This window comes from Pleurodeles waltl, chromosome 11 (genome assembly GCF_031143425.1).
Source record: "Pleurodeles waltl isolate 20211129_DDA chromosome 11, aPleWal1.hap1.20221129, whole genome shotgun sequence".
In the NCBI taxonomy this organism is placed as follows: Eukaryota; Metazoa; Chordata; class Amphibia; order Caudata; family Salamandridae; genus Pleurodeles; species Pleurodeles waltl.
The window spans coordinates 985,911,308-985,938,971 of record NC_090450.1 but is presented as its reverse complement, the minus strand read 5'-3'; the positions used below and the strand labels follow the sequence as shown (position 1 = coordinate 985,938,971).

Genomic DNA, 27,664 nt, shown 5'->3' with positions numbered 1-27,664 from the left:
GGTGGTGTTTCTCCATTGTGAACCCTGCTGTGGCTTTACTCAACTGTGCACTACGCTTTGGAGTTAGTACACTATGAATTCTGCTGTGAACTGTCACATCTGAGTGACTTTGTTAGGCATGCAGTGGTAGCAAGAGAGAATGGTGTAAAGCCACAAATATGCAGGACTGGTAAATGAACCCTAGTTTTGAGTATGTTTAAAGGATTTGTTTATGCACACCCTACCTTAGAAAAGAGGTTCATTCTTGTAATGTGATATGCACAAAAAGCACCTTCTTCAGAGTCACTAAACCTGCGGAGAGCCTTAGAGAACAACCCCAGCCAATGTCTGAAGAAAGAATAACCGCAACTAATGTCTAAAAAAAGAATAACCCCAACTAAAGTCTAAAGCATGTCAAATTCTTTGATGCCAACCTTTAGCATTTGATGTGGCATTCTACTACATAGAGCCCAAAACTACAAAAGGGTGTGTGTCCTCATGCGTACGATGTTAGTATTTGGAGCCACCAATAGCTTGGTGTCATAGGACATAAAGATTTAACATTTAAGATTATTTTTTATTGTTCAGTATTTTTACCCATTATCGTGCACTGCGATGTGAACACACATGCTGTTTAGCTTCTCTTTTTAGAGGCTGAGGTAAACTGAGAGACAGTGGGCCAAGAGATGATATCTTTTTGTCAGATTCCATGTCCCAGCATCACTCAATCACCTTTTATGGTGACATGCTGGGAGATTAAGTTAGATAGTCCAGAGAGTCCTGCTAGCCGCAAGTTGAACATGTGTTGGCCAACACAGTGGCTTGGTCTGCAGACTTGAGACGTGCTGGCTCATTCATGGTGCCCCAAAACATTAATAACTACAGAGAATTTGATCTAATACCTGCAGCAGGTGAGCACCCCATTACAGTTACAGCTGTAAAGATGCTCCTTTTCACAATTCAGTGAACTCAAATTAAAGGCGAGGCTCTTCAATCATTTTAAAGGTCAAAAAGGGTGGATTAATTAGAAACATTCATAACTTTATGATTCACAGAACATGTGCTAGCATCCCATGAGCTGTAGGGCCAGGTCCACTACAAACTCCACCTCTTGGGGAATTCAAGCAAAGGGTCTTTGGCCCTGTCCTGTGCTCTGCCCTCAGAGTACGCAGTAGGAGCCACCTCTTGGGGCTTGGAGATGGGCTCGATTATAAATAGCAGTCAGTGATTTTTAATATTTCAGCTCAACCTCTGCCAAGCAAAACTAAAATTTGTGTACACTTCAACATATCCCACTTGCAAATACAGCACTCACTTTTCAGGGCCAATTTCCAATTGCATAAGTGATGTAGTAAAGGAGCTAATGTAAGCAGCTGAATATTTGCAAGCAGAGAGGTGGAACTCTGGAGTGAGGGAGGGTGGAGAGCTGCAGCCCATACTGTCCTCACCCAATGGTGCATAAAACTATGTCCTATTTTTGGACTGACCATATGCTTAATGGTCTTAAGAATCAGTGAGTTACTTAGTGAATACAAGTATATAGAGCAGTGTGAGACAGACCAAGGACAGGTGGAGCTAAGGGAGCAGGACTGTATTTACAGTTATACTGACCTTGGAGTATGGTTCTTGATGTACAACATACTCTACAGTGGCAGAGCTTGGACACACACATGCATTTCCCTCAGAGGATAATTTCAAGGAAGAGACCGTGTCTGCCCTCTTAATCTGGGGGATCAAGTGAGCAAGTCTACAACACTTTTATGGCACAGATGGACAGTGCCCTTCTCGGAGATAGGTGATACATTCAATTGATATTTCATTGACATATTTTCTTCCACTCAGTTTGTAAGGAAGACAAAAATGAAATGCTGCGTTTCCTGATGTACAGGGTGCAGGCAGCAGGCAGAATCATATTGTAATCTATTCCAGTAATATGGCAAATAAAGACTGTAGGGTTGATCCATGAAGGGGCGCAACATCGAAGAATCAAAAGACATTGGACTACAGCATAAAGGAGGCACAGCAGGTGGCAATACTTACCAGTCATGGTGAATGGGGTGAGGGACATTCCAGCCATAGTGAGACGCATCTTTGAGCGCACCCCCAAAAAGAGCTGCCTGATGGATCAGTTTCTTTGGAATGCAACCTACGTTCACGCACGTGCCACCCAGTCCCCATTTAGTACCTACAAAAAAAATAATATATATATAGCCAAAAATACATCACACATTCTAGTATTAAGTGTCAAACACGGCCATCTCCCAAATGGAGAGGGGCAATTCTTGCAGAAATCTCTTCAATTCACTAGGAGTTTAAACTATTACAAACCTTCACGTCAACCGTAATGAACCCTAACCATTTAAAACGCACAACTTTACATTGCTCCATCTGATTGTGTCTCGCCATCTTGCCTGCGTATCGGTTTTTCATCCTCCTCTCAGAATCCAGCGACCTCCATTTCTTTTTCTCTAATTTGTACTCTTCATCTCCTCTCACCTACTATCAGAGAATAACCTCTACCCCACGGCTCTCCAATTCCCTAATTCTAGTTATGTATTTAGCTCTGCACTCTGTTCTTGCTCATGCTGTCTCTTTCTGTATGTGTTGCAGTACATATAAAGAACGCTACCTCCAAAACAACTCTTCATTTTCTTATTAATGATTTTTTAAATCAGGCTAATAATTAGGTTGTACAGTTCCTAATGGTTTATGTATTCTCTAATGAAATCATTACATTTATCCTTTTTGCATTTTCTCAAATTGAAGAATGACCATTCTAGGCTCAATAGACATATTTTCAAATTTGTTTTTGTGAGCAAAACATAGCACCCCTTAACACGCACTTACTAAATGTACATATTCAAATATACTCAGTCTAGTGGATTTGGGATTATATCAGAAGTCATGCTGTCAGAAACAAAAATTCTTTAATTATCAGGCCAGAGTAAAACATTTCATCGTACTACAAAACATATCCTCATGAGTTTGATCAAGGATAATTCCTTACGAAGTCAGTAACATTCTGTAAAGCCAATTGCAGATCCAAACTTACGAATGAGAATGAAAAACAGAGGATCTATGGCTCCAGATTTAAAAACCTAGTGTGAAAAATCACAACATTTGCAATATGCTTGTGAACTCCATCAGCTTTAAGGACCAATCCAAGCCAAGAGACAACAATTCACAATTCAGAGAAAATGTCATCTGGTTCTCTGTTGCCCAGATGGGTGTGTTTGTTAGATGGATGATTCGGGTCAAGAGAGGATATTTTAAACTGGATTTTAACACTTGAAATGAACAGCGCAAGAACAAGAGACCTCCTTAACATTTGTGCTTTGTACAACTTACACACCTTTTGGAGAGGGGTCCACATAATCCATTACTGCTACTTTCTTCCCAAAGTGGGCAGCTGTTGAAGAAAACAGAGGACATTATTATCCGCTAAACCGAGGCAAACATGAAACACATTTTCATGGAAAGAAGTAAAAGATCACAACTAGTGGCAGATTTCATGATCAGAAAAAGTATTACACTTTACATTTATTGATTATTTGCCAGTCAAAATTGCTAAAGGGTATTTGTAATTACTATTTATGGCAGGAGGCTAAGGATACTTTTCATCAAGATACTTTTTTTCAGATGTTTTATTATTAGAACAGGCTAGTCGCCCAGGCTAATCGGCTTTTAAAAAATTGTCAGCTTCCCCTTAGCCCAGACATTGTCTCCTTTTCTGTATTTACATTTGAATTCAACAAAGATGCAGACCCTGTGCCACCATCTCATGTATTATGAAAAAACACTGTCATGTTGCAGGGCTATCTGAGTGCATCATTTGCCAAAGTGCAATACTGTTCAATTATGTTATTAAAAAGTACAGCATATTATAGTGATGGTTTCCAACAGCGCCAAATTCACATGTCTACATGCGTGGTTTGATCCACTCACCACTGTATTTCCTTTCTTAAATTCCTTTGTTTTTAGCGGTGATAACCAATAACATTAATACACAGAGACAACTCAATTTTATATAAACATTTCATAGTTGTAAACGTGTAGATGGTCTTTGTAAGCTTTACTTCTCCTCACCTTTGTCAACATTTTATGGAACTGGTTTGTTTGGAGTTTCATGCACTGGGTTGACTTTCATCTGAGGAGTTTCCTCAAGGAGGCTCTTCCTCCGCTTCTTTCGGTGTGAGGCTTTAGTAATCCATATTGTGAGTGCAGAAAAGTTTACTTTCACGTGGATATCTTCTACACTGAATGGAATAAATAAAGGGGTCTAGTTCTTCCGAGTGATTCAGCAATGCACACAGTTTTCAGGAATCCCTCAGTTGCAAAACTAAGGACAAGACTGGAACAATGATTTTCCAGCACATGTTCGGACAGCTAGGTTTTTGAGCCAAGAAGCTGGATACAAATTTCCAAGAAAGGAAGGTAAGCCTTGTAGGGCGTGCCTCAATTCAGTTTGTCATAATTGTGGAATGGTTGCCTATTTTAAGGAGATTCTTGCTACCTACAGTATAGCCAACAATCATACCAATTAGGAATCAACATTCCTTAGGTCCCAGGTACCTTTACAACTGAAAAGAACTTACTGCTTGCCATGATTCTAAGCAGCAATGCCTACTGCTTCCAAGACTATCTGTTCTGTGACACATCCACAGAACCATGGCTGCACTCACAGGGATGGTGGCCTGCTGGAGAACGCAGACCACCCTGTCTGTGACTGCTTTTAAATAAAGCAGTTTTTTTTTTCTTGAAATGCAGTCCGTTTTCCTTAAAGCAAAAAGGGATGCATTTCAAAAACAAAAATGAAACGTTTTCTTTTCATTTTTTCCGAGCAGGCAGTGGTCTGTGGGACCACTGCCTGCTCTGAAAAGGTATTTTTGCTACCATTCACAAAGGGGACGGCGCCTCCACTGTTCTAGGTCAGGAAATTATTTAATAGGTCACCTGAATAGTTCTTGTGTGTGCCCAAGGTCCCCTTTTCCCCTTACAGGGAGACATCCGTGGTGTTAATCCTTCTCAGCTTAATAGGAAACCCCTATTTTTGTCTGAAGGTTAATCAAGATTAAACCTTTAAAATGATTACTCCACAATAGTATTTTCCTTTTGTTGAATTCCATTCATTAAAAATGGCACTAGCAGTTAATATCCCTGTTAATAGTGAGCGTGCTTTACAGCACATTTTCCGGCGCAGCAGCTCCCCATTGCGTGTGGAGATGTTACCTTCATGGTTAAGGCACACAAAGCGTATAAATGCAATGTATTTTGTTCCTAGGTCCATTTTTCTGCAGCAGGTGCCACAACACAGACATTTCACACATATACTCTGGCTGCATTACCAACTATCTATCTAGCCAAGTCTGAGTAACAGTTCTCTTCCGTTGAGTATTCATCTAACACATATTACAACATGCATAGAGTATTCTTTTCAGTTCTGGCCTGAAAGCTTTCTCGGCCTACCAGGCTTTGGCAATAAAGAAAAATAAAAAATACCATAATAACATACAACAAGCATTTACAATGCAACGGTACACACGTTTGCTCGAGTTAGAGCTACTAGGGTTGTAAATTCCTAACTGGGGTTTTCTTGCCACATATATTGAAAATGAAAAGTAAAACAGATGACATAAGAGTGCCGATTTAAAGCGCCACTGCCGCCATGAGCATAAGCATGAAGGAGAGACACAAAAGGAAAAAGAGGTTCGCTCGCAGTCAAACGTATCAGAAAAAGTGCAATTATCCGTGTATCTGGGGCAATGGCCAAGGCGGTAACAAAACTGCCCCAAGGAGGGACAAATGTAAAGCATTTACCAATGATAACAAAGGATTTTTGAAAGGCAATCCCATGAACGAGTGATAGTGATGGGAGTGCGCTGGGCATGGTTAAAAGCCCACAGATCGATTACAACAGGCCAGAGAGCTTGCGCGCGCGACCTAAAAAAGGGGCAAGCTCCCTTCAACCAATTCTCTGTAGAATTTAGTTATATTGTAGCTCAGTTCACATGAAAACATACTGAAATTGGGAAAAGGGTTATCTCCTTTTTAGTATTGGCTTTGTTTGAAATGTAGTATCTGGCACCTTTCGGTTTCTCTTCCCCACCCATCTCTACAGGACAGCCACTGAATGCTTGGTATGCCAGCACTCAAGTGACAGAATTTTGTCTGTTTACTCTCCTGGATACTGCCAATGGGAGAAACAAAGGAGTTAATCTCTGCTGCTACAAGCCCTCTATGGAGTTAAGAACAGTTGCATGCCATGCACAGTGAGGATGAAAAGAGCACTGCACGTGTAGGTTGCTTGTAAATGCTGTAGGTACAGTAGTAGTCACTGTAGCAGTTCTTTAGGCACACCCCAGCAAATTTCTACCAACTGTATTGCCCAAAAAACACCTTCCACATCAAGATGCCCAGAAAGGGTCCATTTTTCCTTTCTAATCTTTTGGAAGCTGGCCAAGGTACCCTGTACACTTCTGAACTCATTCTTCATAACCTTCAGAAGCCTGAGGTGATAAACATGTACATCAGCTCCTCCTCCCAGAAGTGGTAGCAAACCAAATGAACCGAAACCGCAGGCTATAGAAATGGCGGATAGTCAGGAAATACTAGACTCAGCCATAAACACATTGCTCAAAGAGCCGGCGGGCATCACATTTTCCAAAAGGACTGTGAATTCAGCTGTTGTAGCCATGAGCACGGAAATACAGTATTTTAGGGAAGAGATGCCCACTTTCCAGGAAAAACACACATGTAGAAACCAGGATCAGAGATGTGAAAACGAGACTAGATAATCAACCATAGCTGGGTCTTGAACTATGGAGATTGTATAAGGAAACCACTAATTAGGAAGATCGCACCAGTAGAGAGAATGCAGCATACCGGAACAGGGCAAAAAAGAAGACATTAGTATTCTTAATACCCTTTTATCCGAAAATTGTTAAATATTGTGTTTGATTCTCAACAACTACATTGATCATGATCTAGAAAAAGGAACTGCATCATTCATCTTCGATAAATCTTAATTTGCTGAGAAGGGTACCAACAAGCAAGGCAAATTTCCATGGAGGCAAAAAAGCACGGACCATGCCAATTGAAAAAAACACGGGTATATTTTTCAGCAAAGCATTTTTATGACACATATGTCAAAAGGCAACATTTTCTGGCCCTTTGCCTGAAACTACACAAAAAAGGAGAGAATAGATGCCCCCTTAGAACCTGCAACCATGCTGATCACTCAATTTAACAAGACACTATGTAGGCACTGCATAATAGAAAAAAGGTTATCAGACCACTATCTCATATACAACTAGACATAGTCTTGATCGCCCCTCAAAATGGGTCCTTGGTGCATGAATGTTTCTAAATTTGAAAGAGCTGCAAGGCAAGGAACAACTGCACTATCATGTGATGGAGGTGAGAATCAAGGGACAGTGAACAATCCACAGACAATATGGTGTGCAGGGAATGCTTGGATTCTAGAGGTCTGATAAGAGACTTGGCTACTGCAAAACAGACGGCTCAGGCTCTTGCGGTACAATTAGAAACTAAAATGGAAACATAAGCCCATAGCGAAGCAAAACTACAAGACCTACTCTTAGCTAAAACTAAACTAAATGAACTCTACATTGTGGAAGCAGAATTTTTTTTGCCACTTTTTCCAAAGACATTACGAGGAAGGGAAGAAGGACAGTCGACTACTGCCTATACAACTCTGACAGCTTGAGTCTAACAACACTATCCAGCACTCTTTAATAATAGAGGGGAATTACTGATACACCCGACGGACATTAGGTCTGAATTTAAGACTTACTACGAGCCACTGTACACATTAGATGAGTGCCCTGAGTCTGAAGACAAAAAATAATTTTTCCAAGGGCTGGATATGTCCAGATTGAAAAAAGATCAATGAGATCAAATGGAGAGATTGCTACAGCAATTGACAACATGGCCTTAAACAAAGCTCCTGGGGATGATAGAGTTCCCCATTGATTTCTACAAAATGACCGTATCATTGACAATTCAATTATTAGCCTTGGTATACAAAGAAACTTAAAAATTAGCATATCTAAGGGATGAGCTTATCAGGGCCAGAATATCTTTAAGCTCTAAACCATGACGATATCCCAGAGAGGGCTCTAATTATAGGTCTATCTCACTCATAAACACAGGTATTAAGAATATGACTAAAGTCCTAGTCAATCGATTGAATAAACACACATCTTATATTAGGTGAGTGTTGTACCAGATGTTCCTCGGCTTTTGTACTATCTATGTTCCCTTCACATATAATCTGGCAAGTCAAAGAAGATCTTAAAAAAAGGTCCTCTAGTCATTGGACACGAGTAGGCATTCAACAGCGTAGAGTGGCGGTATCTCAGACCTCCACTCAATTCAGACGATTGAAAGAATGGGAATAGGCCATAACTTTATCATACTGGTAAGAGAAATGTATCACAACCCCACTGCATCAGTTAAGTGATGCGGGCACTGCTCACCAGGGATCTAGACATGGGTGCCTGTTGTCACTCGCAATGTTCTGATTGGCATTAGAGCCCCTTGCCAAAGCAATATAGAAGAATGAACACATTAGGGAGATAATAAGGTTGGAAAAGGAACATAAGGGTTTATATTATGGTGACAACATAGTAATGCCCCCATTTCACCCAGCGGAATTAGAAGAAGCCTTGATAAAACAACTGAACTCTAACTCAAATTCCTAAGAGATAAACCAGCCAAAGTGTGAAGTATCCACTACACACATTTCCAGAGGGAGTCCGTTCTTTAAATGGGAATATTATAGATTAAAATATTTAGGTATACATGTTATTCAAGGATTACAGGAGATGATCTGCGACAGCATCCCTCCCTTGCTGAAGAAAAGGAAACTAGATTTTCAGAAATACACACAATTCATCCTCTCTTTATGTGGGAAGTTGTAGATTATTAAAATGAATATACTGTCCAGATACAAACATGTTTTTGAGCCAGTGACAATTCTAAGAATAGTGCTAAGAGACGTTGAGAGGGAGATTCAGCAGTTTGTGCAGGATAATATGAAATTCAGGTTGAAAAGTTTGAAATTACACACTACCACCACAAAAGAGGACCCTTGACTCCCTCGGGCGGAGAGTTACAAGCTAATAAATAAGCACATTCACTTTACATGTAAAAATAAAAACACAGAGAAACTCCATCCTGGGTGGAGATGGAGAGAAACACTCCACACACAAAAAAGCAACTTTTCATATAATACACAGCACAACCACTAAAGTTACCATCAACCAACCCTATTATATTCATCTCTCAATATGCGTGACATAGAGCCCATAAGTTGTTAAAAAAACAGACCCGGACACATACATTCCAAACCACCCGTATGGCGCAAAAAGGCTGTTAGTATAGGGGAAGAAGAAATTACGGATATGAAATAAAATAATGTATCCAGATGACATAATCTACAATGGCCGCCTGAAATCTTTCCATGAGCTTAACGGGGAATATGGTCTCCCACAGACACAAAGATGGGGATACCTTCAAGTACCGCATTCCCTGAACAATACTTTAGGCCACTTGCGTATCCTTTTGGAGAAACCCCCCATTATCCAGTATTTACACACATTGGGTATTTACCCCATCTTGGTCCACCACCTCTTTTGTCACGACACCTCAGCCACATCACACTCCTGGTGGGAGGCACGATTACCGACCCATTTCCAGGATACTTAATGGGAATCAATACTAGATGATGATAATAAAAGCCCATGGTAGTTTGCTACCTCAAGTTACTCCACCGATGGCACTGGCACCCAGCCAAATTGTGTAAAGCCAAAAATTGTCTGTATTCATTATGTTAGAGAAGTGAAGAAGAGCACAGCAATATAATGCATATTCTATGAGACTTTCCTAAAGTGCTCAAGTATTATAGTCAATTATGGACCTTTCTGAGACATGATTTGAACATGGCACTTCAACTAAATGCAGGAATAGCCTAACTTCATGATATGGCTGATCATCCTGAACTAACCTCACATCCTACACAATGGTTGTCCACTGCCATTAAGGTAGCAAAGAGAAGAATCTTACAACATTGGAAAATAGACAAAATTCCCCTGTATCGCAATTGGTTGGAAGATATGCATGAAGTGGAAATCTGAGCAACTGATACACAAAATCAATGATAGCTTGCTTCAGTACGAGGGAATTTGGGGAAACTCCTTAAAGGAGTTGCGCATTACATGTAGACTCGAGAGGTTTTAATCACCCAAGGAAGGTGCAAGATTACATTTTCTGAGGGAACCTTCAGAATGCTGTATGGAATATTTAATACAGACCAGATGTTTGTCTTGCCACCACCTCTTTACCACTCCAGTAAGTACCTATTGGGAGGAGGGGATCTGAAGAAAGTCTAACTGCTACAGAAAAGACCATATTTCCTGTGGGAATTCAAAAGGCATCCTGTCAAACCTGCTGGCTGTGTTCGCTTTTGGAAGAGTGCTGCCTTTGTGGACAATATAAATGTCAGATTTTCATGTGAATCCTACGATTTTACTTCCATTGCTTTGCTTAATCCTACCTTTCCTTGTCAGCAATATCTTCACACTTGAAAGCAAGCATTCAAAAACTACTTTGACTATGCCTGAGCTTAGAAAAATCGTATGGCGCTTCCTCAGTGACTGTGCTGTCTCTACAGGATTTCTGTTTCCAGTGAGTCCAGAGCCATGTGAACGCCCCCAAGAAACCCTGAATATGTATCCCTCCAGATTTAACAATGCAAACACTCACCCCCAGTCACAGATCTGGGTTTAATCCATCGTTCTTTTGCACACCATGCCACCCCAGTTTGGACCCAGCCATATGCAAATCAGTCTTGACCCTGTTCCTCATGGGAACAGTCCAGTCCAAACTGCCAAGCCAGGTCCTCCCTGGACCGGAAACAAGCATCCTGGGACCGGTTTCAGGGTTTCACCCTTAATCAGCCAAGCTAGCTTGAATCCAGTGGCACAGTGAGCAAGGGACCCACGTCTGGGCATACCCTTCCCACTTAGGGCCACTTTAGCAACACAAAAGGATGATGGACGGAGTGCTGAACAATGCAAACACTCACCCCTAGTCACAGATCTGGGTTTAATCCATTGTTCTTTTGCTCACCATGCCACCCCAGTTTGGACCCAGCCATATGCAAATCAGTCTTGACCCTGTTCCTCATGGGAACAGTCCAGCCCGAACTGCCAAGCAAGGTCCTCCAGGATATGCATAAAGTGTAATTTTGTTTCTCAGGGCTTTCTGGGGTATGAGCATGCTACTCTATTCAGTGCTTATGAATATGAAAGATCATCCTGTGATGGACAACTAAGGTATTTACTTGTGAAGATCGTTCTCCTTCTTGAGTATCTTCCTTAACTGTATGTCCCACCCACTTGGCTCCTGGAGAAAAACAGGATTTTGGATACAGAGAAAGAAATCTTCCTTTTCGACGAAGAATAAACTAAGACTAGCTTTCGTTGCACCCTTGAGTAGACGGGATGCCTTAAAGCAGGATCTATGTTCCCTTACTTTTCTCATTTTAAAATAACTTTTAAAAGTTTATAATCTGTATAGCTGCGTTTACGAATTATAATTTATTTGAAAACCATATGCATTCATAAATAAGTGGAAACACCCAAGGATGTGTTTACGTTTCAAAGGATTTCTCTGTTAAGTGTTCAAGATGTTGCAACTAAACAGTGTTAGTGATTGGAGATTTAAGATGCTCATGAAGGAAAAAAGAGGATTACAAATAAATAATTTCTCCTTCCATTTCTTGCTGGTTTGTTGTTTCGCTCTATAACACATGGGAAATCAAAATTTTGGCCAGTGCAAAAATAGTTGACAATGATAAATAGGGTGCATTTGCATGGCCGCCCAAATACTTACATGCCCGTGGTTGTCTTCTCCAAGCCCTTCTCATAATTGGTGAAAAGGAAGGGGGGGTGTTTGGTGCTAGTTGTTTCTACTGTACGTCCTCCAAACCTCTGCTTTTGTTTTGTTTCCTACCCCCAACATCACCTTCCGGAGCTCCCAACTTTCTGCACAAGTTTCATTGGTGACCTCACCTCTGCTTCTGCCTGAGGTGCCACTGAAATTTACAAGGCTTTTACAGCAGCTCCAGGGGTGCAACTTCGTCAGTAAGATTGGGGAGGTGTGAGCTTCAGATTGCCCGACAATCAGGCTGCCATATAGTGTTAAAATACATTATACAACTAGCAGAGAGCAGGAGAAGGACTTAAGAGGCAGTGGAAAGGGAGAGCAAAACAGATTGGTAGGAGTACTAAGTGAGAACACAATATAACAGTTTTCTAGGACTTTCAAAACGGAGACAAGAGAGTGTGGGTGTTTTTGTCAGTGTAAGCATGCAAAAATCCCAAGTGAAATCGGACAGACACCTCACCATACCTAATTGAAAGCACCTGTACCCAACTATTCATCAGAAAATACATGTATTAGGGGGGTTTCACACCCAAAACACCCCGTCTGAAGCTACGCCCTGAGCAACTTATTTCCAGGTTTACTCTTCAGCCTCTCTCCAGGACTTTAAATGCAGCGTTTTTGCTCAAGGTCTTAGTTTTAGATGCACACTAGACCTGCACCAGAAGTGTCTTAATGGCTTGCATCAGGCCCGTATTCAAGTATGCACTTACCTTTTCTAAAACCGTTCATTATACCTATGCTGAGGTGTTTACATGAACATACTCCTGGTTCACACATGGGGTGGTCCTTTTTGGCTTGTGGTGTATGCGTTTTTGCATATAGATTTGTGATAGCGACATTCAACAGTCCTCGGTCATGCAAACTAGGTGTCTGCCCTTTGCTGATGCACCATCACAATCTTTTCATGTGGGCTTGAGTATCAATGCTCGTATATTGGTAAGGAAGCCCATGTGTCATGTGAAGCGAATATGTTCCAAGGTACTGTTCATTTTGTATCATTGCCTAAAGAGACTTTTATTACATTACTTTCATTACGTTATAGCTTTCAGGGCAGCAGGTGCAGTGGCATCAGGGCTATAGACGTGAGATGCACTTGAATTACAATTGCCTTTAGCTAACTAGGGGACACGGTGGAGCATCTTCTTACCTGTATCAGGGCCAGGACTGTTCCAACGCCACTGCCAAGTGTTGCTGGTGGCTGAGTCATCAGAGTGCATTAGTTTGATTTTCATGTGCACGTCAACGAAATCCAGTTACGGTGCAGCATGTGAAGCGCAAAGGTTGAGTTACCGCCCCAAGATAAACAGCAAGCCTCAAAGGATGATGGCCACTGTGCCAGCACAAGTTCTGATCCCACAATGTGTCATGAGTACAGAATGGATCGTCCAAGCAAACCTGCCCTAAATATATGTTTTACCTCAAAACCTATGCAATTTGAACCATTAGACGTGATAAGGAATCACACTGTAGATACTTTTACACTTCAGGAAAACCAGGCTAAACACAGGATATTGAGCAATCGTGTATTTGAATGTAATTTAAAAGGGATAGCTAAACATAACTGCAATGTTAAATTGTTAAATATGTTTAGAGCTGTAACTATTGCAGTATAATTATGACAAAATATGTTTGTCATTCTCGGACCCTGTGAATGAATAAACAAATGAAAATATATATGTAATTTTTTGGAAAGTTTCACGGAGATTCGTCAAATGGTGCCAAAGTTATTAGCAACAGAAAAAATGCATTTCCTATGGAAACACAATTCCAACTATAACTACCCTTTGGCAACTGCCACTGGGAAATATATATATATATGTGCATATATTTCCCAGTGGCAGTTGCCAATGGATAGTTATATTTGGAATTATATAGATCGGAGGGGGCAGCCTTTAAAAGATTGAAGACCACTGGTCTAAAATATCATGCCCTATCTAGAACCCATTTGCCTTGCCCCCTCACCTTATGTACATTGCTGAGAGCAAATGTACTGGCAACGCTGGAATTCATGAATCATATCGTTTAAGAAAAACAGTGTGATTCAAGACACCGAAATGGAAGGCAAGGGCCATGTTTTGGATATGCAGGCAAGAACTGTCCCCTCACCAGCCAGATTATCCTGGTTACTTCTGAAAGGTAGGGTCACCTTTAAGGTACGATGTCTGTGTGTTTTCGGTTAAAGGCTGTGCCTGCTGACAAATCTGCTTGAAGGGGCAGATCCCTCAAAACCTTTAACCTCAAGAGGACATCATATGATGAACAATCAGAAATGCAAGAAAGCTTAAGTGTCTAGACGATGTCTTGGTTTTTATAAAGGACGTTTTGAAACACACTCTGTTATTGATGATGACTAGCCATTTAGATGGAAAACAAACAATCTTCTTTACGGAAAGCCTTCTGGTTAGGAGCATCTCATTATAGAAGGCTTTAGTGGTTCAGATCCTGCACCATGCTGTTGCAGAACCAAGGGCTACCTACCACAAATCACACTACACTACACCACAGCATGCACCGCAGCTCAGGTGCCGTTTCGCACATTACATACTAAACAATATTAAAAAGAAATACAAATTGACAGTACCATTGCAATGATGCCCTGCACCTCCCTTGATAATGGATCATTAACTTAGTTTTCAGCTAAACATGTACATTGTCCTTCTCGAGAGACGTCTGTACTTCCTAGGGACACAACCCCATCTCTGCTACAAGGTCATTTTGACAGACAACCTCTCTAATGTCATATGGTAGTGTGGTTTAGAAGGGAAAGCATAAACTCACAAAGCAGGCCAAGCCATGGTAACAAGCTTGGGCTAGTGGGAACCCCACTGAGTCAGCTCTAAGGACCCTAGGTAGACCTCCTAAGTGTGTCAGGCATTAGAAGTTTGGGAAAGAAGGTTATATTATGAAGGTGCACAAAAAGCAGTTGGATGGGATGCTGCTGGTGGTTGGAAGTGTTGGGGAGATTAGGCTGAATAAGTCTTACTTTCTTCAATGTTTAGACCTCATCATTCTAAATGGAGATTACATCCTGGAGACCAGGATGGTACGGCATTCAGGTCTACTTTCTTGTTCCTAATCACTCTCCATGCCCGTACTTTGATTTAATGTATCAAAAACCTTTATTCTTGAAAAGCTATCCCACCACTAACTCTTACACAAAACTGAATCCCTCCATATTTGCTACCCAACTTGCAACCCGTAGGGAAGCCAAACCAGACCCTCTAATAGCCAACTAATGTATTAAAGTCTTATTATATGAACACACTTTGGAGGGAGTTACCTACAAGTACATTCTGAAATGTCTTACTGCCCAAAATACAGCAAATGTTTCCCTTTAAATAAGTGAATATCTTTCTTCAGTATCACCTTATGTGCATGACCCATGAGCAGTCAACAATTTCTTTGTTATCTTGAATTTGGCTTACTACAGCCCCAAGACCATGGGGGCTTGCATTAGTTGTCAAGGTAGTCTTGTTCTTAATGTCAAACACTCCCAGAGGTGATGCTTCCTTGATCTCACACTTAATATTCTCAAATTCAGATTAGCATTTCTGACTGCACACAAATTTACACTTAATACTTTAGGATATCTTTTGATCCAACCTTCAGATTCCTTGCACCTTTCAACCAGCATATTTTTTCTTGCCCCTGGTCATACTTGCATACCCTGGGTGGCTTGATGTATCCATCCTAGAATGGGTGTGCCTTTATTGGCTCCGTGTTATATTTCCTATTCTTAAAAGTAAATATACAACAAGATGTACCCTAGTATGTCAATATTTTGGCCACTATAACATCATATATTTATATTGGTTTCATGCACATCCCTATGTTCTACTCTTAACATTTCTCGATAGCCCTTTTGTGAGGAGACGCTACATTGCGCTCCTGTGTCCACCAATACAGCAAATTCTTCATTATCTATGGGTATCACACAATTGGGATCTCTTGTGTTTTTCTCCCTGCATTCATCCTGATCTGAACGTTCGCTTCCTTAGTTTTTATCACTAGTGTTGTTCATCACCTCTATTGTTACAGCGTAACTTTCAATATCATCGTCTTGTTCAGCATCTTACAAATAGTTTACACTTTTGCTGTCCAAAACACTTTCAAAAGTGCACACTGTCCACTTTTCTTACACTTCATGCAAGTAACTTTCTTGACAGGACATGGAGGACCATCTGCCCAATGCACAAAGCTGCCACCTCTTAAACATGTACCGCAGTTATACATTTCCTTAAAGGTTGGCGGCCAGTGGGTTTATCGATAACAGACTTATTTTTTTAAAACTTACACTTGGAATTTACAGTAGTAACTGATTCTACCCTCAAGCTCTTTGGTATACAGGTTTCACAACCGCACATTATTTTAATTCATGATCTTAGCACATTAGTCAACTCTTCTCAACCCCTTGCTAGTTCTAATGATCTCATTAAAATGGGATTTCTTGTATTCCGTAACTTTTGTTGAATGGTTTTGTTTGAAGCGTGCATCATTAATTGGTCGCGTATAAACTCTTCCTCTGTAACTGTGAATGAGCACTAAACAGGAAACATTCTTAAACTAGTAACAAAACAGCCAATTGACTCATCCTGCCCCCAAACGAGTGAAAAGACTTTAAATCATTATAAAATGATAACAGTTCTTTTTGTAAAATGTAACTCTGATTGCTTCACTGTTTTGGCATATAATGATAATGTCTCTCTATCATCTTCTTCTTGTGTTTGGTTTGGTAATGTACCATAAATTCGTAATCCTACTTTACCCAAACAGCGTAATAACGTGGCCTGTTTCCTGTCATCAATTAATTTGTCCCCTCCAGAAGCGAGCATGTACACTTTAAAGGCATCTACCCATTACCCCCAAAAGGACTGAGGTTCGCCAAGCTGAAGGAAAAAAACGTATGGAAAGTACCATATAGGACGGTGTTTAAATTACTCATCGTTCTAAAAAGAGATTACATAACCTGCCACAGCAATGCCACAGTGGAAGATGCACCTAGTCTCTACACCACAGAAGCCTAGTGAGGGTAAAGGGCACTGATACCCACACCACATCTCACCAACAAACAACAAACCAGCGACACAACACACACGGCTGCATACTCAGAGGGTGGCAGTTAGTCAACTGAATGACCTCCTCATGGCAGCTTCTCTGGTTTAATTCACAAGTACGAGTTAGCAGTCCGAGGAACAGGGATCACTAGGAGAACCAGAGCAAGCAGAGATGACCAACAATACCGATGCAAACCAACGGAGCAGATGACACAAACTATACAAAATGGACAAACAGTCTAAGAATCTGGCAACAGACTTGTACTAGCGGTATGAACACACGCACACTGAAACTGAGTCTTACAACTTGACTCCCTGTATGATCTGCAGGGCTATAGTCCAGGGGGCCCAGCAGGCCTGAGCACTCCCATCTTGATGCTTGGCTTCCCCAAACGTTTGTGGCAGTGACAACAAGATTTTTAGAGAAATGCTCAGTCACATCCAGCCACTTTTCACCTTGGAAGAAATACAGTATGTAAGTGTGCACCAGTTAAGAATAAATATTTAAGTAAAAAGCTTTGCATTCTTTTTTTAGGACGATAAACAAATCCGTTTTCCTCTTCCATTTAAACACTCCTACTTCAGCCTATCATGATCAGAGATGGTTTAAGGCATAGGGAAAGTAGGTCCTAGTCTAGGGCCCCAGCTTTTCAGGGGGTCCCCTGGTAGAGTCAGCTCTGTCCTGCAGACAGGCCTATCCTGAGGACCTTGAATGCGTCTTAAACATAGTTTGTTTTAAAAACTGTTTTCCTTGAATGTATTTTTTATATGGGTAATGTGTGAGACTTTATTACAACATTTGGCAGAAAAATATTGGATTTATATTTTTCAACACCATGCAACATGCATAAAAACGTTTTTTTTTAGATCGAAACAGGATCTCATAGATGAGAAATGGGGGGTGGGGGGTTAAAGAGATTATTTCCAGTAATATGACTAAGCTGCTACTGTGTTATGCTATTTAAAACACATGACTCTTCGATGGAAACACATTTAGAATTTGGACCAATGTCTCTGTGCACTGTCAGTGTCCTGGCCAAAGAGTGCATGAAAGAGCTCTAAATGGATCATAAATTCAAAGCTGTTCTGAACAGGGACCCCAAATATTTGTTTGGCCCAGGGCCTGGAAAATTCTCAAGATGTCCCTGATCATGATTTGTACTCCAGAAAGTGGCAGGGAACGGTACAATTCACAAGTATAAGAAATGCAATCTAGAGTAAGAAGTTCATATTGGTATTGTAGCTGAAAATGAAAATGCAGGTGTGCATAAAATGTAGGCTGGACCTGGAAAGCCCTTTCAGGAATGAATTACCTGCATGTTGATATTAAAAACTCAATGTGGGGATACATAAAAGATGAGCATTAAATATGATTGGGCCTAGAAACAAGATAAATTAAAGCATAAGAGCAGTCAGAGTTTGGGACACAATGTTGGAATTCATAAAATGTAAATTGGACTTTGGAAAACAAATGTACTGAATTGAAGTGTTTTTTACGTAGCACTGAGCCTGTCCCTTGCAAGGCCTAAATCACGTTTCTGGGTGGTCTGGTTTCATTATTTATATACGGATTCATACCAGTAACAAGGATACTGAAGCGCACCAATTTGTAACAACTGCCTGTGGCATTGTTGAAAAGTTGGTTGTGTGGTTTGGCCTTTGTTGGACAGGTCAGGTGAAGAGGCTGTAGTTTGATAGGAGAGGATGTGCTGCCGACTTTGGAACTGGGGAACCAGAAGTGAGTCTCGGCATCAGCTCATTCTGGGCAATTCACTTAATCTCTGTGTGCCTAAAATAAAAATAAATTTGCATTTTTAACGTAACTACTGCTCATGTGAAGCGCTCCAACACCTTCGGGTTGAGTTTGCACAATATAAAACTGCAAAAATAAAAAAATTATAAAAAAATAAAAACCTATGATGTCACAGTGGGCACTGCACATGGACTGTAGTTGCACATAGGATTTGTAGAGGGTGTGAGAATGACTCAGCCGCACTTGCATGCAATATACATGAAATCCACTGTTGGCGTGCAGCAGAAATGTCTATTATGGTATATGGAGCTCACCAACTACCATCCGGAGACCATACGTATTTTGGAGGCATTGTTAAACCACCATGTAGTATTATATATGGGATAAGGTTATCCCTGCCGCACATTATAAGGCTATTGGAAGTTACCAAGGAGTCCCCAGACCATATAGACGAACAAAGCCGAAGGACAAGTACAACATCCCACTTCCCATAAATGTGTTAAAACACTGGGCCCGGATTATCAAAAGTGCTGTGCTGTTTCACATGACAAGGAGAGGAGTCTGGCAACCGAGTGCCATGCACACTCCTTTGCACCACTGTGCAAGGGTGTCTGCATGAGTCTTGCATAGGTTTTGTACTGGCTGGGCACTATTTCAGAAGAAAATACTGTGCTTAGACTATTTAAAACTTTTGCCACTTCGGATGAATGCTGTGCAGTACAGCATTCATGCAAAGTGGGAAAAGTTAGGAGAAATAAAAACATTTCTCCTTTATAACACCTGATTCAAAGTGGCATTTCTTTGGCACAAAACCCTGTCTACTATTGTTAGTAGACAGAATTTTACGTAAATAAACATGGGTAGTTGCATGGGAACGCCCATATACAACCCATGCAATGCTCCTTTTGCAATGCAGCACACATGCAAGGTGGAACCGGTTAGGAGAAATAAAAGCATGTCTTCTTTGTAATGCGTGCAACCCATCCAACACCCTCCTTTGCAGAGTAATACAAAGCTAAGGGTTTGTTTGCATTTCATTGAGGAACTCAAGTTTTGTTCTTGAATGTAATTTAAAAAATCCGTTTGCACAGGTCTGCATGACTTTTGTGACACAAGCACAGTACAAACTGTTTGGTTATCTGGACCTGGGTGTCTTGCTCTTTCATGTTCATTACAGATAAGAAGTATAAAAGTAGAATCTGTACGGAAAAATTAAGCACACCAAATGCACATACTAATTTTTTTCAAAATTATAATAGAATCAGTTTAATGCAAGTCAGGTTAAAAAGGCTGTGGATCAGATTGTGTATAAGCTTGTAGAGATCCTAATGACCTACAGCGTGGAAAAAAATAACACACGTTGGCATGGATATCTCCTTTTTACTGCTCACCTTTTCTTTTTAGAAATATATATCAAAAGAAATAGCCAGTTCCCACTTTCACTGGTTAAACTGCCTTTCATCCTGGCTGCTGGCAGCAGGCATTCCGATGTCTGAACTCTAATGTAGTAACTTACTATAGCTGAGCAGCTATGTTGTTTCGTTATTGTAGATAACTAGATGCGTCCCAACTCAACCGTTATAAAGAAATTATGAATGGGACTTAGTACATGGATTGGAGGTTTCAAAGTATTATTTGAAGTCTATCTAGATGCATCAGGGAGAAACAGAAGAACAACTAATTGGAGGTGCTATTGAAACATCAAAATAATGATGTATAGTGTTCACTTAGGAGAAACAAAGGAGTAACCCTTTGGAGGGTTTGTGAAACTACAAAGGAGTCTATCCAAGTGTGACATAGAATCAACCACCAAAACAGTAGTGTATGGAGTTCACCCAGGAAGGAGTGGGGAGGGGCTCAGAGATTAAGAGAACAGAGATAGAAGGGAATCAAAGTCTGGCTCTAGCTCTCGCATCTATCAGGCACATTCACGGAAAACACCACAGGTAGACACTTATCCTTCCTTCCTTTTAGTTGAATGCCCGAGATAGACACCTTGATGGGAGATATAAAATAGGTGATCTGAGCATTATTTACCAGGAGGAGGGAGGAAGGGCTGGTCTGCAGCAGGCTCAACAACTCCACCTGCAGGTCAATAGAGACGTTAAGAGACCAGCCCTTGAGGTGAAGGTAGTCAGCTTACTGCAGGGAGGAAGCAAGGCGCTGCAGGGTATGAACAGAGCCCAATAATTTGAAAACACAATGCTAGACACATGGGAGGAAAAACAACACAAAGCAGATGAGGAAACATTGTACACATAAATTACTGTAGATGCACAATCAAAACAAATGGAAGCCTTTAAACTTTCTGACTTTCTTGTACATAGGTGGGGTATCCGAACCCACTCACATAACACCAGGAGTGCACAGGTCAAAAGTAAAACCTGAGGCCTCTATGAGATTAGTTAATCACATGGCTAGACGTTTTCTGACTGCAATATGATAGCCTATCTCTTTCACCCTTACCCACCAATATCTGACAACTGTCACAGCTGTCAACTTCAGCCAGACCAACTCATAGCCAACAATACTTTTACAAAATGCAGCTCATACATTGTTTGGAAAAGTGAGACTGCAAATCCCAGAATACCAAAAGGTGTTAGCTAAAAAGACACAGCTGAGTGAAGTCATCCCCACAGCTCGGGGCCAGCTGGCAGTCCTGACCTTCTCCTCAATGAGTTGTTGACATTAGGCCAATGTATCAGACCTACCTGCTTTCTGCTTCTGGAAATATACTAATTTTATTCCCAATGAGAGAGACCCCCAAGAAACAACAGGGAGCATCGTAAACTACCTAGACCCCCAAGGAACAACAGGGAGCATCGTAAACTACCTAGACCCCCAAGGAACAACAGGGAGCATCGTAAACTACCCCAACCATGTTGTTTCTTATGTTGCATTAAGATCTAAGGGAGGAAAGAACAGTTTATTTCTTTGGATCAACAACAAAAATAAGAGTGATAATGACTGAAAGTGGTTATTTGTGTAACCCTTTCCGTCGAATGCTGGCGCCATGGGAGTATTCATTAGGTGAGGAATCCACAGGTAGTTGTATCCATCAGAAGTACATAATTTGCAACATATATTTTTGTGGCAGATAAATTATTTGGTGAACCAACCAATGTAAGACCTCTTGGTTATATATATATATATATATATATATATATATATACAGTGCTTTAAATGGGCCGGTACTCTCCGGTACTGAGTACCGGCACTTTTTTATTTTGAGAGGGAGAGTACCGGCACATCTCAAGATAAACGTAATACTTTTAATTGGAGAGTACCAGCACTTCTCGGAAACAAGCAGGTACTCTATCACAGAGTACCGGCACTTCTATTTTTCCATTTAAAGCACTGTATATATGTATATATCTTTATGTATATACATGAGGAGCGCACTCAAGGATTACTTGGTAAGACCAGAAAGGCAACGGGGAGGCGGGTGGGACCGTGAGGAATCCACAGGTAGCTAATGTATCCACCAGAAAAGTCGTTACCGAAGGTAAGTAACTCGTTCTTCTGATGGATACAACTACCTGTGGATTCCTCACCTAATGAATAGAGTCCCAAAGCAGTACCGCACTCGGTGGTGGGTGCCTGAATGGTCAAACCAAGAAATCCTGCAGCACTGACCGTGCAAAATGGCCGTCCCTTCTAACCTCAGAATCCAAACAGTAATGTTTCGCAAAAGTGTGAAGGGACGACCAAGTTGCGGCCTTGCAGATGTCGACCACAGGAACACCTCTGGCTAAGACCGAAGTGGCCGACTTAGCTCTGGTGGAATGAGCTCTAATGCCCTCAGGAGGATCCTTCTTTGCCAAAGAGTAACAGATTTTAATGCAAAGAACAACCCACCTGGATAGTGTTCTCTTGTGGACTGCCTTTCCTCTCCTCTTGCCCACATATCCAATGAACAGCTGATCCTCCAGCCTGAAATCCTTTGTTCTATCAATAAAGAAGCTTAACGCCCTCTTAGGGTCCAGCCGGTGCAGTCTTTCTTCCTCTTTGGAAGGATGAGGCGGAGGATAGAACGTGGACAAAGTGATTGTCTGAGCCAAATGGAAAGGTGAAACAACCTTCGGGAGGAAAGCAGCCTTGGTCCTCAACACCACCTTATCCCCATAAAAAGTTGTATAAGGGGGCTTTACCGATAAGGCCTGCAACTCACTCACTCTCCTTGCAGATGTTATAGCTACCAGGAAGACTGTTTTTATAACCAAATACCTTAAGGGGCAAGAATGCATAGGTTCAAAAGGGGACCCCATAAGGAAAGTCAGGACCAGAGACAAATCCCATTGCGGCATAACAAATGGTTTTGGAGGATATTTATTTAGAAGACCTTTCAAGAATCTGATAACAATAGGGGATTTAAATAACGATGGTTGGTCTGGAAGACATATGAAGGCTGACAAGGCCGATAAATAACCCTTAATGGTAGCCACTGCACAGCCTTTCTGCGCTAGATACAGAGCAAAAGACAAAACGTCCGACAGATGAGCATGTAAGGGATCAATCTGCCTCTCTCCACACCACACCACAAATTTAGACCACCTATTAGCGTAGATAGATTTAGTGGAGTGTCGCCTGCCCGCTAATATAACATCCACTACATCAGGCGGGAGAGAGAAGGAACTCAGGTTGCCCCGTTCAATCTCCAGGCATGTAGGTGCAGACTCTGAAGGTTGGGGTGTAAAACCTGCCCCTGCGACTGCGAGAGGAGGTCTGCCCTGATAGGGAGACGGAGCGGAGGGCACATTGAGAGTTGGAGAAGGTCGGAGTACCACACCCTCCTTGGCCAATCCGGAGCTATTAAGATGACTTGGGCCCGGTCTTGGCGAATCTTCCTCAATACTCGAGGAATCAAGGGTATGGGAGGAAACGCGTAAAGCAACTGGCCGCACCAGGTTATTTGAAACGCATCCCCCAACGCTCCCTGCATCGGATACTGGAGGCTGCAGAATAACGGACAATGCGCGTTCTCCAGAGTGGCAAACAGATCTACCCGAGGAAACCCCCACCTTTGGAAGATTAAACGGACTTGATCTGGATGGAGACGCCACTCGTGGTCTGCCGAGAATTGGCGACTGAGACTGTCCGCACGTACATTCAAGACCCCGGCCAGATGATTTGCTACCAAGCAAATCTGATGGTCCTTTGCCCAGGACCATAGTCGAAGAGCTTCTTTGAAGAGAAGGTACGACCCTACTCCTCCCTGTTTGTTTATGTACCACATCGTGGTAGTATTGTCCGTTAGGACCTGTACCAACTGACCACGAAGGGAAGGGAGGAAGGCCTTGAGAGCCAGACGTACAGCCCGTAACTCTAACAGATTGATATGAAACATCTGTTCCTCTGGAGACCAAAGGCCTTTGATCTCCAGATCCCCCAGATGAGCTCCCCACCCTAGAGTGGAAGCATCTGTTATGACCGTGGCCACTGGTGGCGACTGCTCGAACGGCTTTCCTTGTGAAAGATTGTTGCTCGCAATCCACCACTTCAAGTCCACAGCAGCATCTCTGGAGATCTTGACAGCACCTTCTAGATCCCCTTTGTGTTGAGACCACTGCCTTCGGAGGCACCACTGAAGAGCCCTCATGTGCCAGCGAGCATGCGTGACCAACAGAATGCAGGAGGCAAACAGACCGAGCAGACGAAGGACCTTGAGGACTGGAACTACAGCTCCATTTCGAAACATTGGGACCAATTCCTGAATATCTTGAATCCGCTGAGGCGGAGGAAAGGCTCGACCCAATGTTGTATCCAGTACTGCCCCTATGAACAGGAGGCGCTGAGAGGGCTCCAGGTGAGATTTGGGCTCGTTCACCGAAAAACCCAGGTCGAACAACAACTGAGTCGTTGACTGCAGATGATGCGACACAAGCTCCGGAGACTTGGCTTTGATCAACCAGTCGTCCAAGTAAGGGAATACTGCTATCCCCTTCCTTCTGAGCTCTGCCGCAACCACCGACATCACCTTCGTGAAGACTCGAGGTGCTGAAGTAAGACCAAACGGAAGGACCGCAAACTGATAGTGCTGCGATCCCACCACAAACCGGAGATACTTCCTGTGTGACTTGAGTATCGGGATATGAAAGTAAGCATCCTGCAAGTCGACAGACACCATCCAATCTTCCTTGTTCAACGCCAAAAGCACCTGAGCTAGGGTCAGCATCTTGAACTTTTCCTGTTTGAGGAACCAATTCAAGATCCTCAGGTCCAGGATTGGTCTCAACCGACCATCCTTCTTGGGAATCAGGAAATACCTTGAGTAACAACCTCGACCCCTTTCCTGCTCTGGGACCAACTCCACCGCGCCCTTTGAAAGGAGGACTTGTACCTCCTGTTCTAGCAACAGGAGGTGTTCTTCTGAACAATAAGATGGGCGGGGCGGGATGAGGGACGGGAACTCCCGAAAGGGAAGGGTGTAGCCTTTTCCCACAATACTGAGAACCCAAGTGTCCGTTGTAATAGTCTTCCACTTGCGGAGAAAATGCTGTAATCTTCCCCCTACAGGAGAGGAGTGAGTGGGAAATGGTGGAAGCCTAAGGCTGCTTTCCCTGCTGCACCCCTCCAGAGGACGAGGAAGAGGCAGAGTGCTGCTGAGAGGCTCCTCTGGTGCGGGCCCTACCTCTCCCTCTAAAAGATCTATAGGGATGGGAAGAGGCAGGTTGCTGGAATCTTCCCCGAAAGGAAGAGGAGGAAGAGCCACGCCCAAATCCACGAAACCTCCTGAAAAATCTGGAAGAGGCAGAGGAAGAAGGAGCTTGGAGCCCTAATGATCTAGCTGTGGCCCTACTCTCCTTAAAACGTTCCAAGGCCGAATCTGCCTTGGCCCCCAAACAGCTTGTCCCCATCAAAAGGGAGATCCAATAGGGTCGACTGCACATCCGCAGAAAACCCCGAGTTACGGAGCCAGGCCTGCCTCCTTGCTACCACAGTTGTGCCCATTGCTCTGGCCACTGAGTCGGTTGTGTCTAGCCCAGTCTGAATAATCTGGGTGGCGGCAGCTGGGGCATCTGAAACAACATCCAAAAGACCCTGGGGAAGCTCTGTAAATGATGAGGAAATGTCATCCATAAGAGCATGAATATATCTCCCCAGGATACAAGTTGCATTGGTGGCCTTCAACGCCAGACTGCAGGATGAAAAAATCTTCTTGGACTGTGCATCCAGTTTCTTCGAGTCCCTGTCCCCAGGCACCGTCGGGAAAGAACCAGGCGCTGATTTGGATGAACAGGAGGCCTGCACCACCAAGCTCTCCGGTGTAGGGTGCCTAGAAAGAAAGCCAGGGTCAGTTGGTGCAGCTCGATACCTCCTGGCTACGGCTCTGTGAACCGCTGGGGAAGATACTGGTCTCTTCCACACCTCTAGCGCCGGATCCAGCAAAGCGTCATTAAACGGTAAGAGAGGCTCCGCCGCAGCTGAGGCCGGATGTAGCACCTCTGTCAGAAGGTTCTGTTTTGCCTCCACCACCGGCAAAGGCAGGTCCAGAAAACTAGCTGCCTTCCGTACCACTGCGTGAAAAGCAGCAGCCTCCTCTGTGTATTCCCCTGGAGACGAAAGATCCCACTCAGGGGAAGTGTCCAGCCCACTGGCTGTCTCTAGACCATGCAGTCCATCACCCGAGTCCTCTAGTTCTCCTTCTTCCAGGACTCGTTGGTACTCCTGCTCCTCTAATAAACGGAGAGCATGTCTCCTCGAATGAAGCCTCTGCTCAATACGCGGAGTCGACAATGCCTCCGCCGAAGTCGAAGATCGGCGCCGATCTTCAGAAGCCACCGACGCCGCGTCCGGCGCCACAGGTAACTTCGGCGCCGATGAAAGAGCAGTCGGAGCGGATGGACCCACCGGAGTCACAGGACGAAATCCCGACGGGATGGAAATCTCCGGGGCCAATTCTTCTGAAGCCACCGGAGCGGCCACCGGCGCCGACACCGGCGCCGAGCCCACGTTCCCGAAAGGGAGAAAGGGCATAAAGGGTGCCAGCCGTAGAGGCGCAGGATCACCCAAAGAAAAGGCCTAAGGGCCAGCCGGAGCACCCCCTGGAGCCATCTGTTGGAAGATGGTATACATCGCATTTAGGAATGCGGTACTATCGGCTCCAGGGGTGGGGAAAGCCGGATACTGGGGTGCCTGTCTCGAAGTCGACCCCGACGCCGGCCTCGACGTCTGTGACGCCGGAGACAACACTTGAGGCTGCACCACTTCAATCACCGACGCCTGTCCAGGTGAAGTCGGTGACGCCGGAGAGGGCAACGGCGTCGATGGATGCGGCGTGACCGTGGGACTGACCTCCCAAGTCCTCCGGCGCCGATCCGAAGACCTGGAACGAGTCTCCTTGCTTGAATGGCGCTGTGATTCTGTACGGCGCCGGGAGCCTCGATGACGCCGATGCCTTGGCGAAGAAGACTTCTTATGATGTTTTTCTTTTTTCGACTTCGCCATAAACAACTTCGCCTCACGTTCCTTGAGGGCCTTTGGATTCATGTGCTGGCATAAATCGCAAGTCGAGACGTCGTGGTCGGAGCTCAAACACCAAAGGCAGTCGGAGTGAGGATCCGTAACTGACATCTTGCCCCCACACTCACGACAAGGCTTAAACCCCGACTTTCTCTGCGACATTATTACTGTAGAGAAGGACTACACAGCAAAAAAATACACTGTAACCACGAAAGTAACAGTTGCTCCCTCGAAGATAACCGTTTCGAATGCACGGAAAAAAGGGAACTGTCGTCGGCACGTCGTCGAGGACCTCTTATTGCCTGTATGACGTCAGACGGCGTCGCGTGGGCTGGAGTGACGTCCTCGTCGACGTGCAGAGACTAGGAAGAAGATTTCCGTCGAATGCTGGCGCCATGGGAGTATTCATTAGGTGAGGAATCCACAGGTAGTTGTATCCATCAGA

General features: G+C 43.2%; 1 protein-coding gene across 1 annotated transcript in view; it reads right to left on the bottom strand.

Annotated features, from left to right (window-relative positions):
- Positions 1-27,664, bottom strand: part of TXNRD2 (thioredoxin reductase 2) — a 355,985-nt gene that overhangs the window by 315,702 nt on the left and 12,619 nt on the right. The window contains exons 3-4 of the mRNA XM_069215297.1: positions 3,332-3,388; positions 2,020-2,164 (exon numbers count right to left, since the gene is read on the bottom strand). Coding sequence (XP_069071398.1) covers positions 2,020-2,164; positions 3,332-3,388 — 202 coding nt within the window. The remainder of the gene's footprint in view (positions 1-2,019; positions 2,165-3,331; positions 3,389-27,664) is intronic.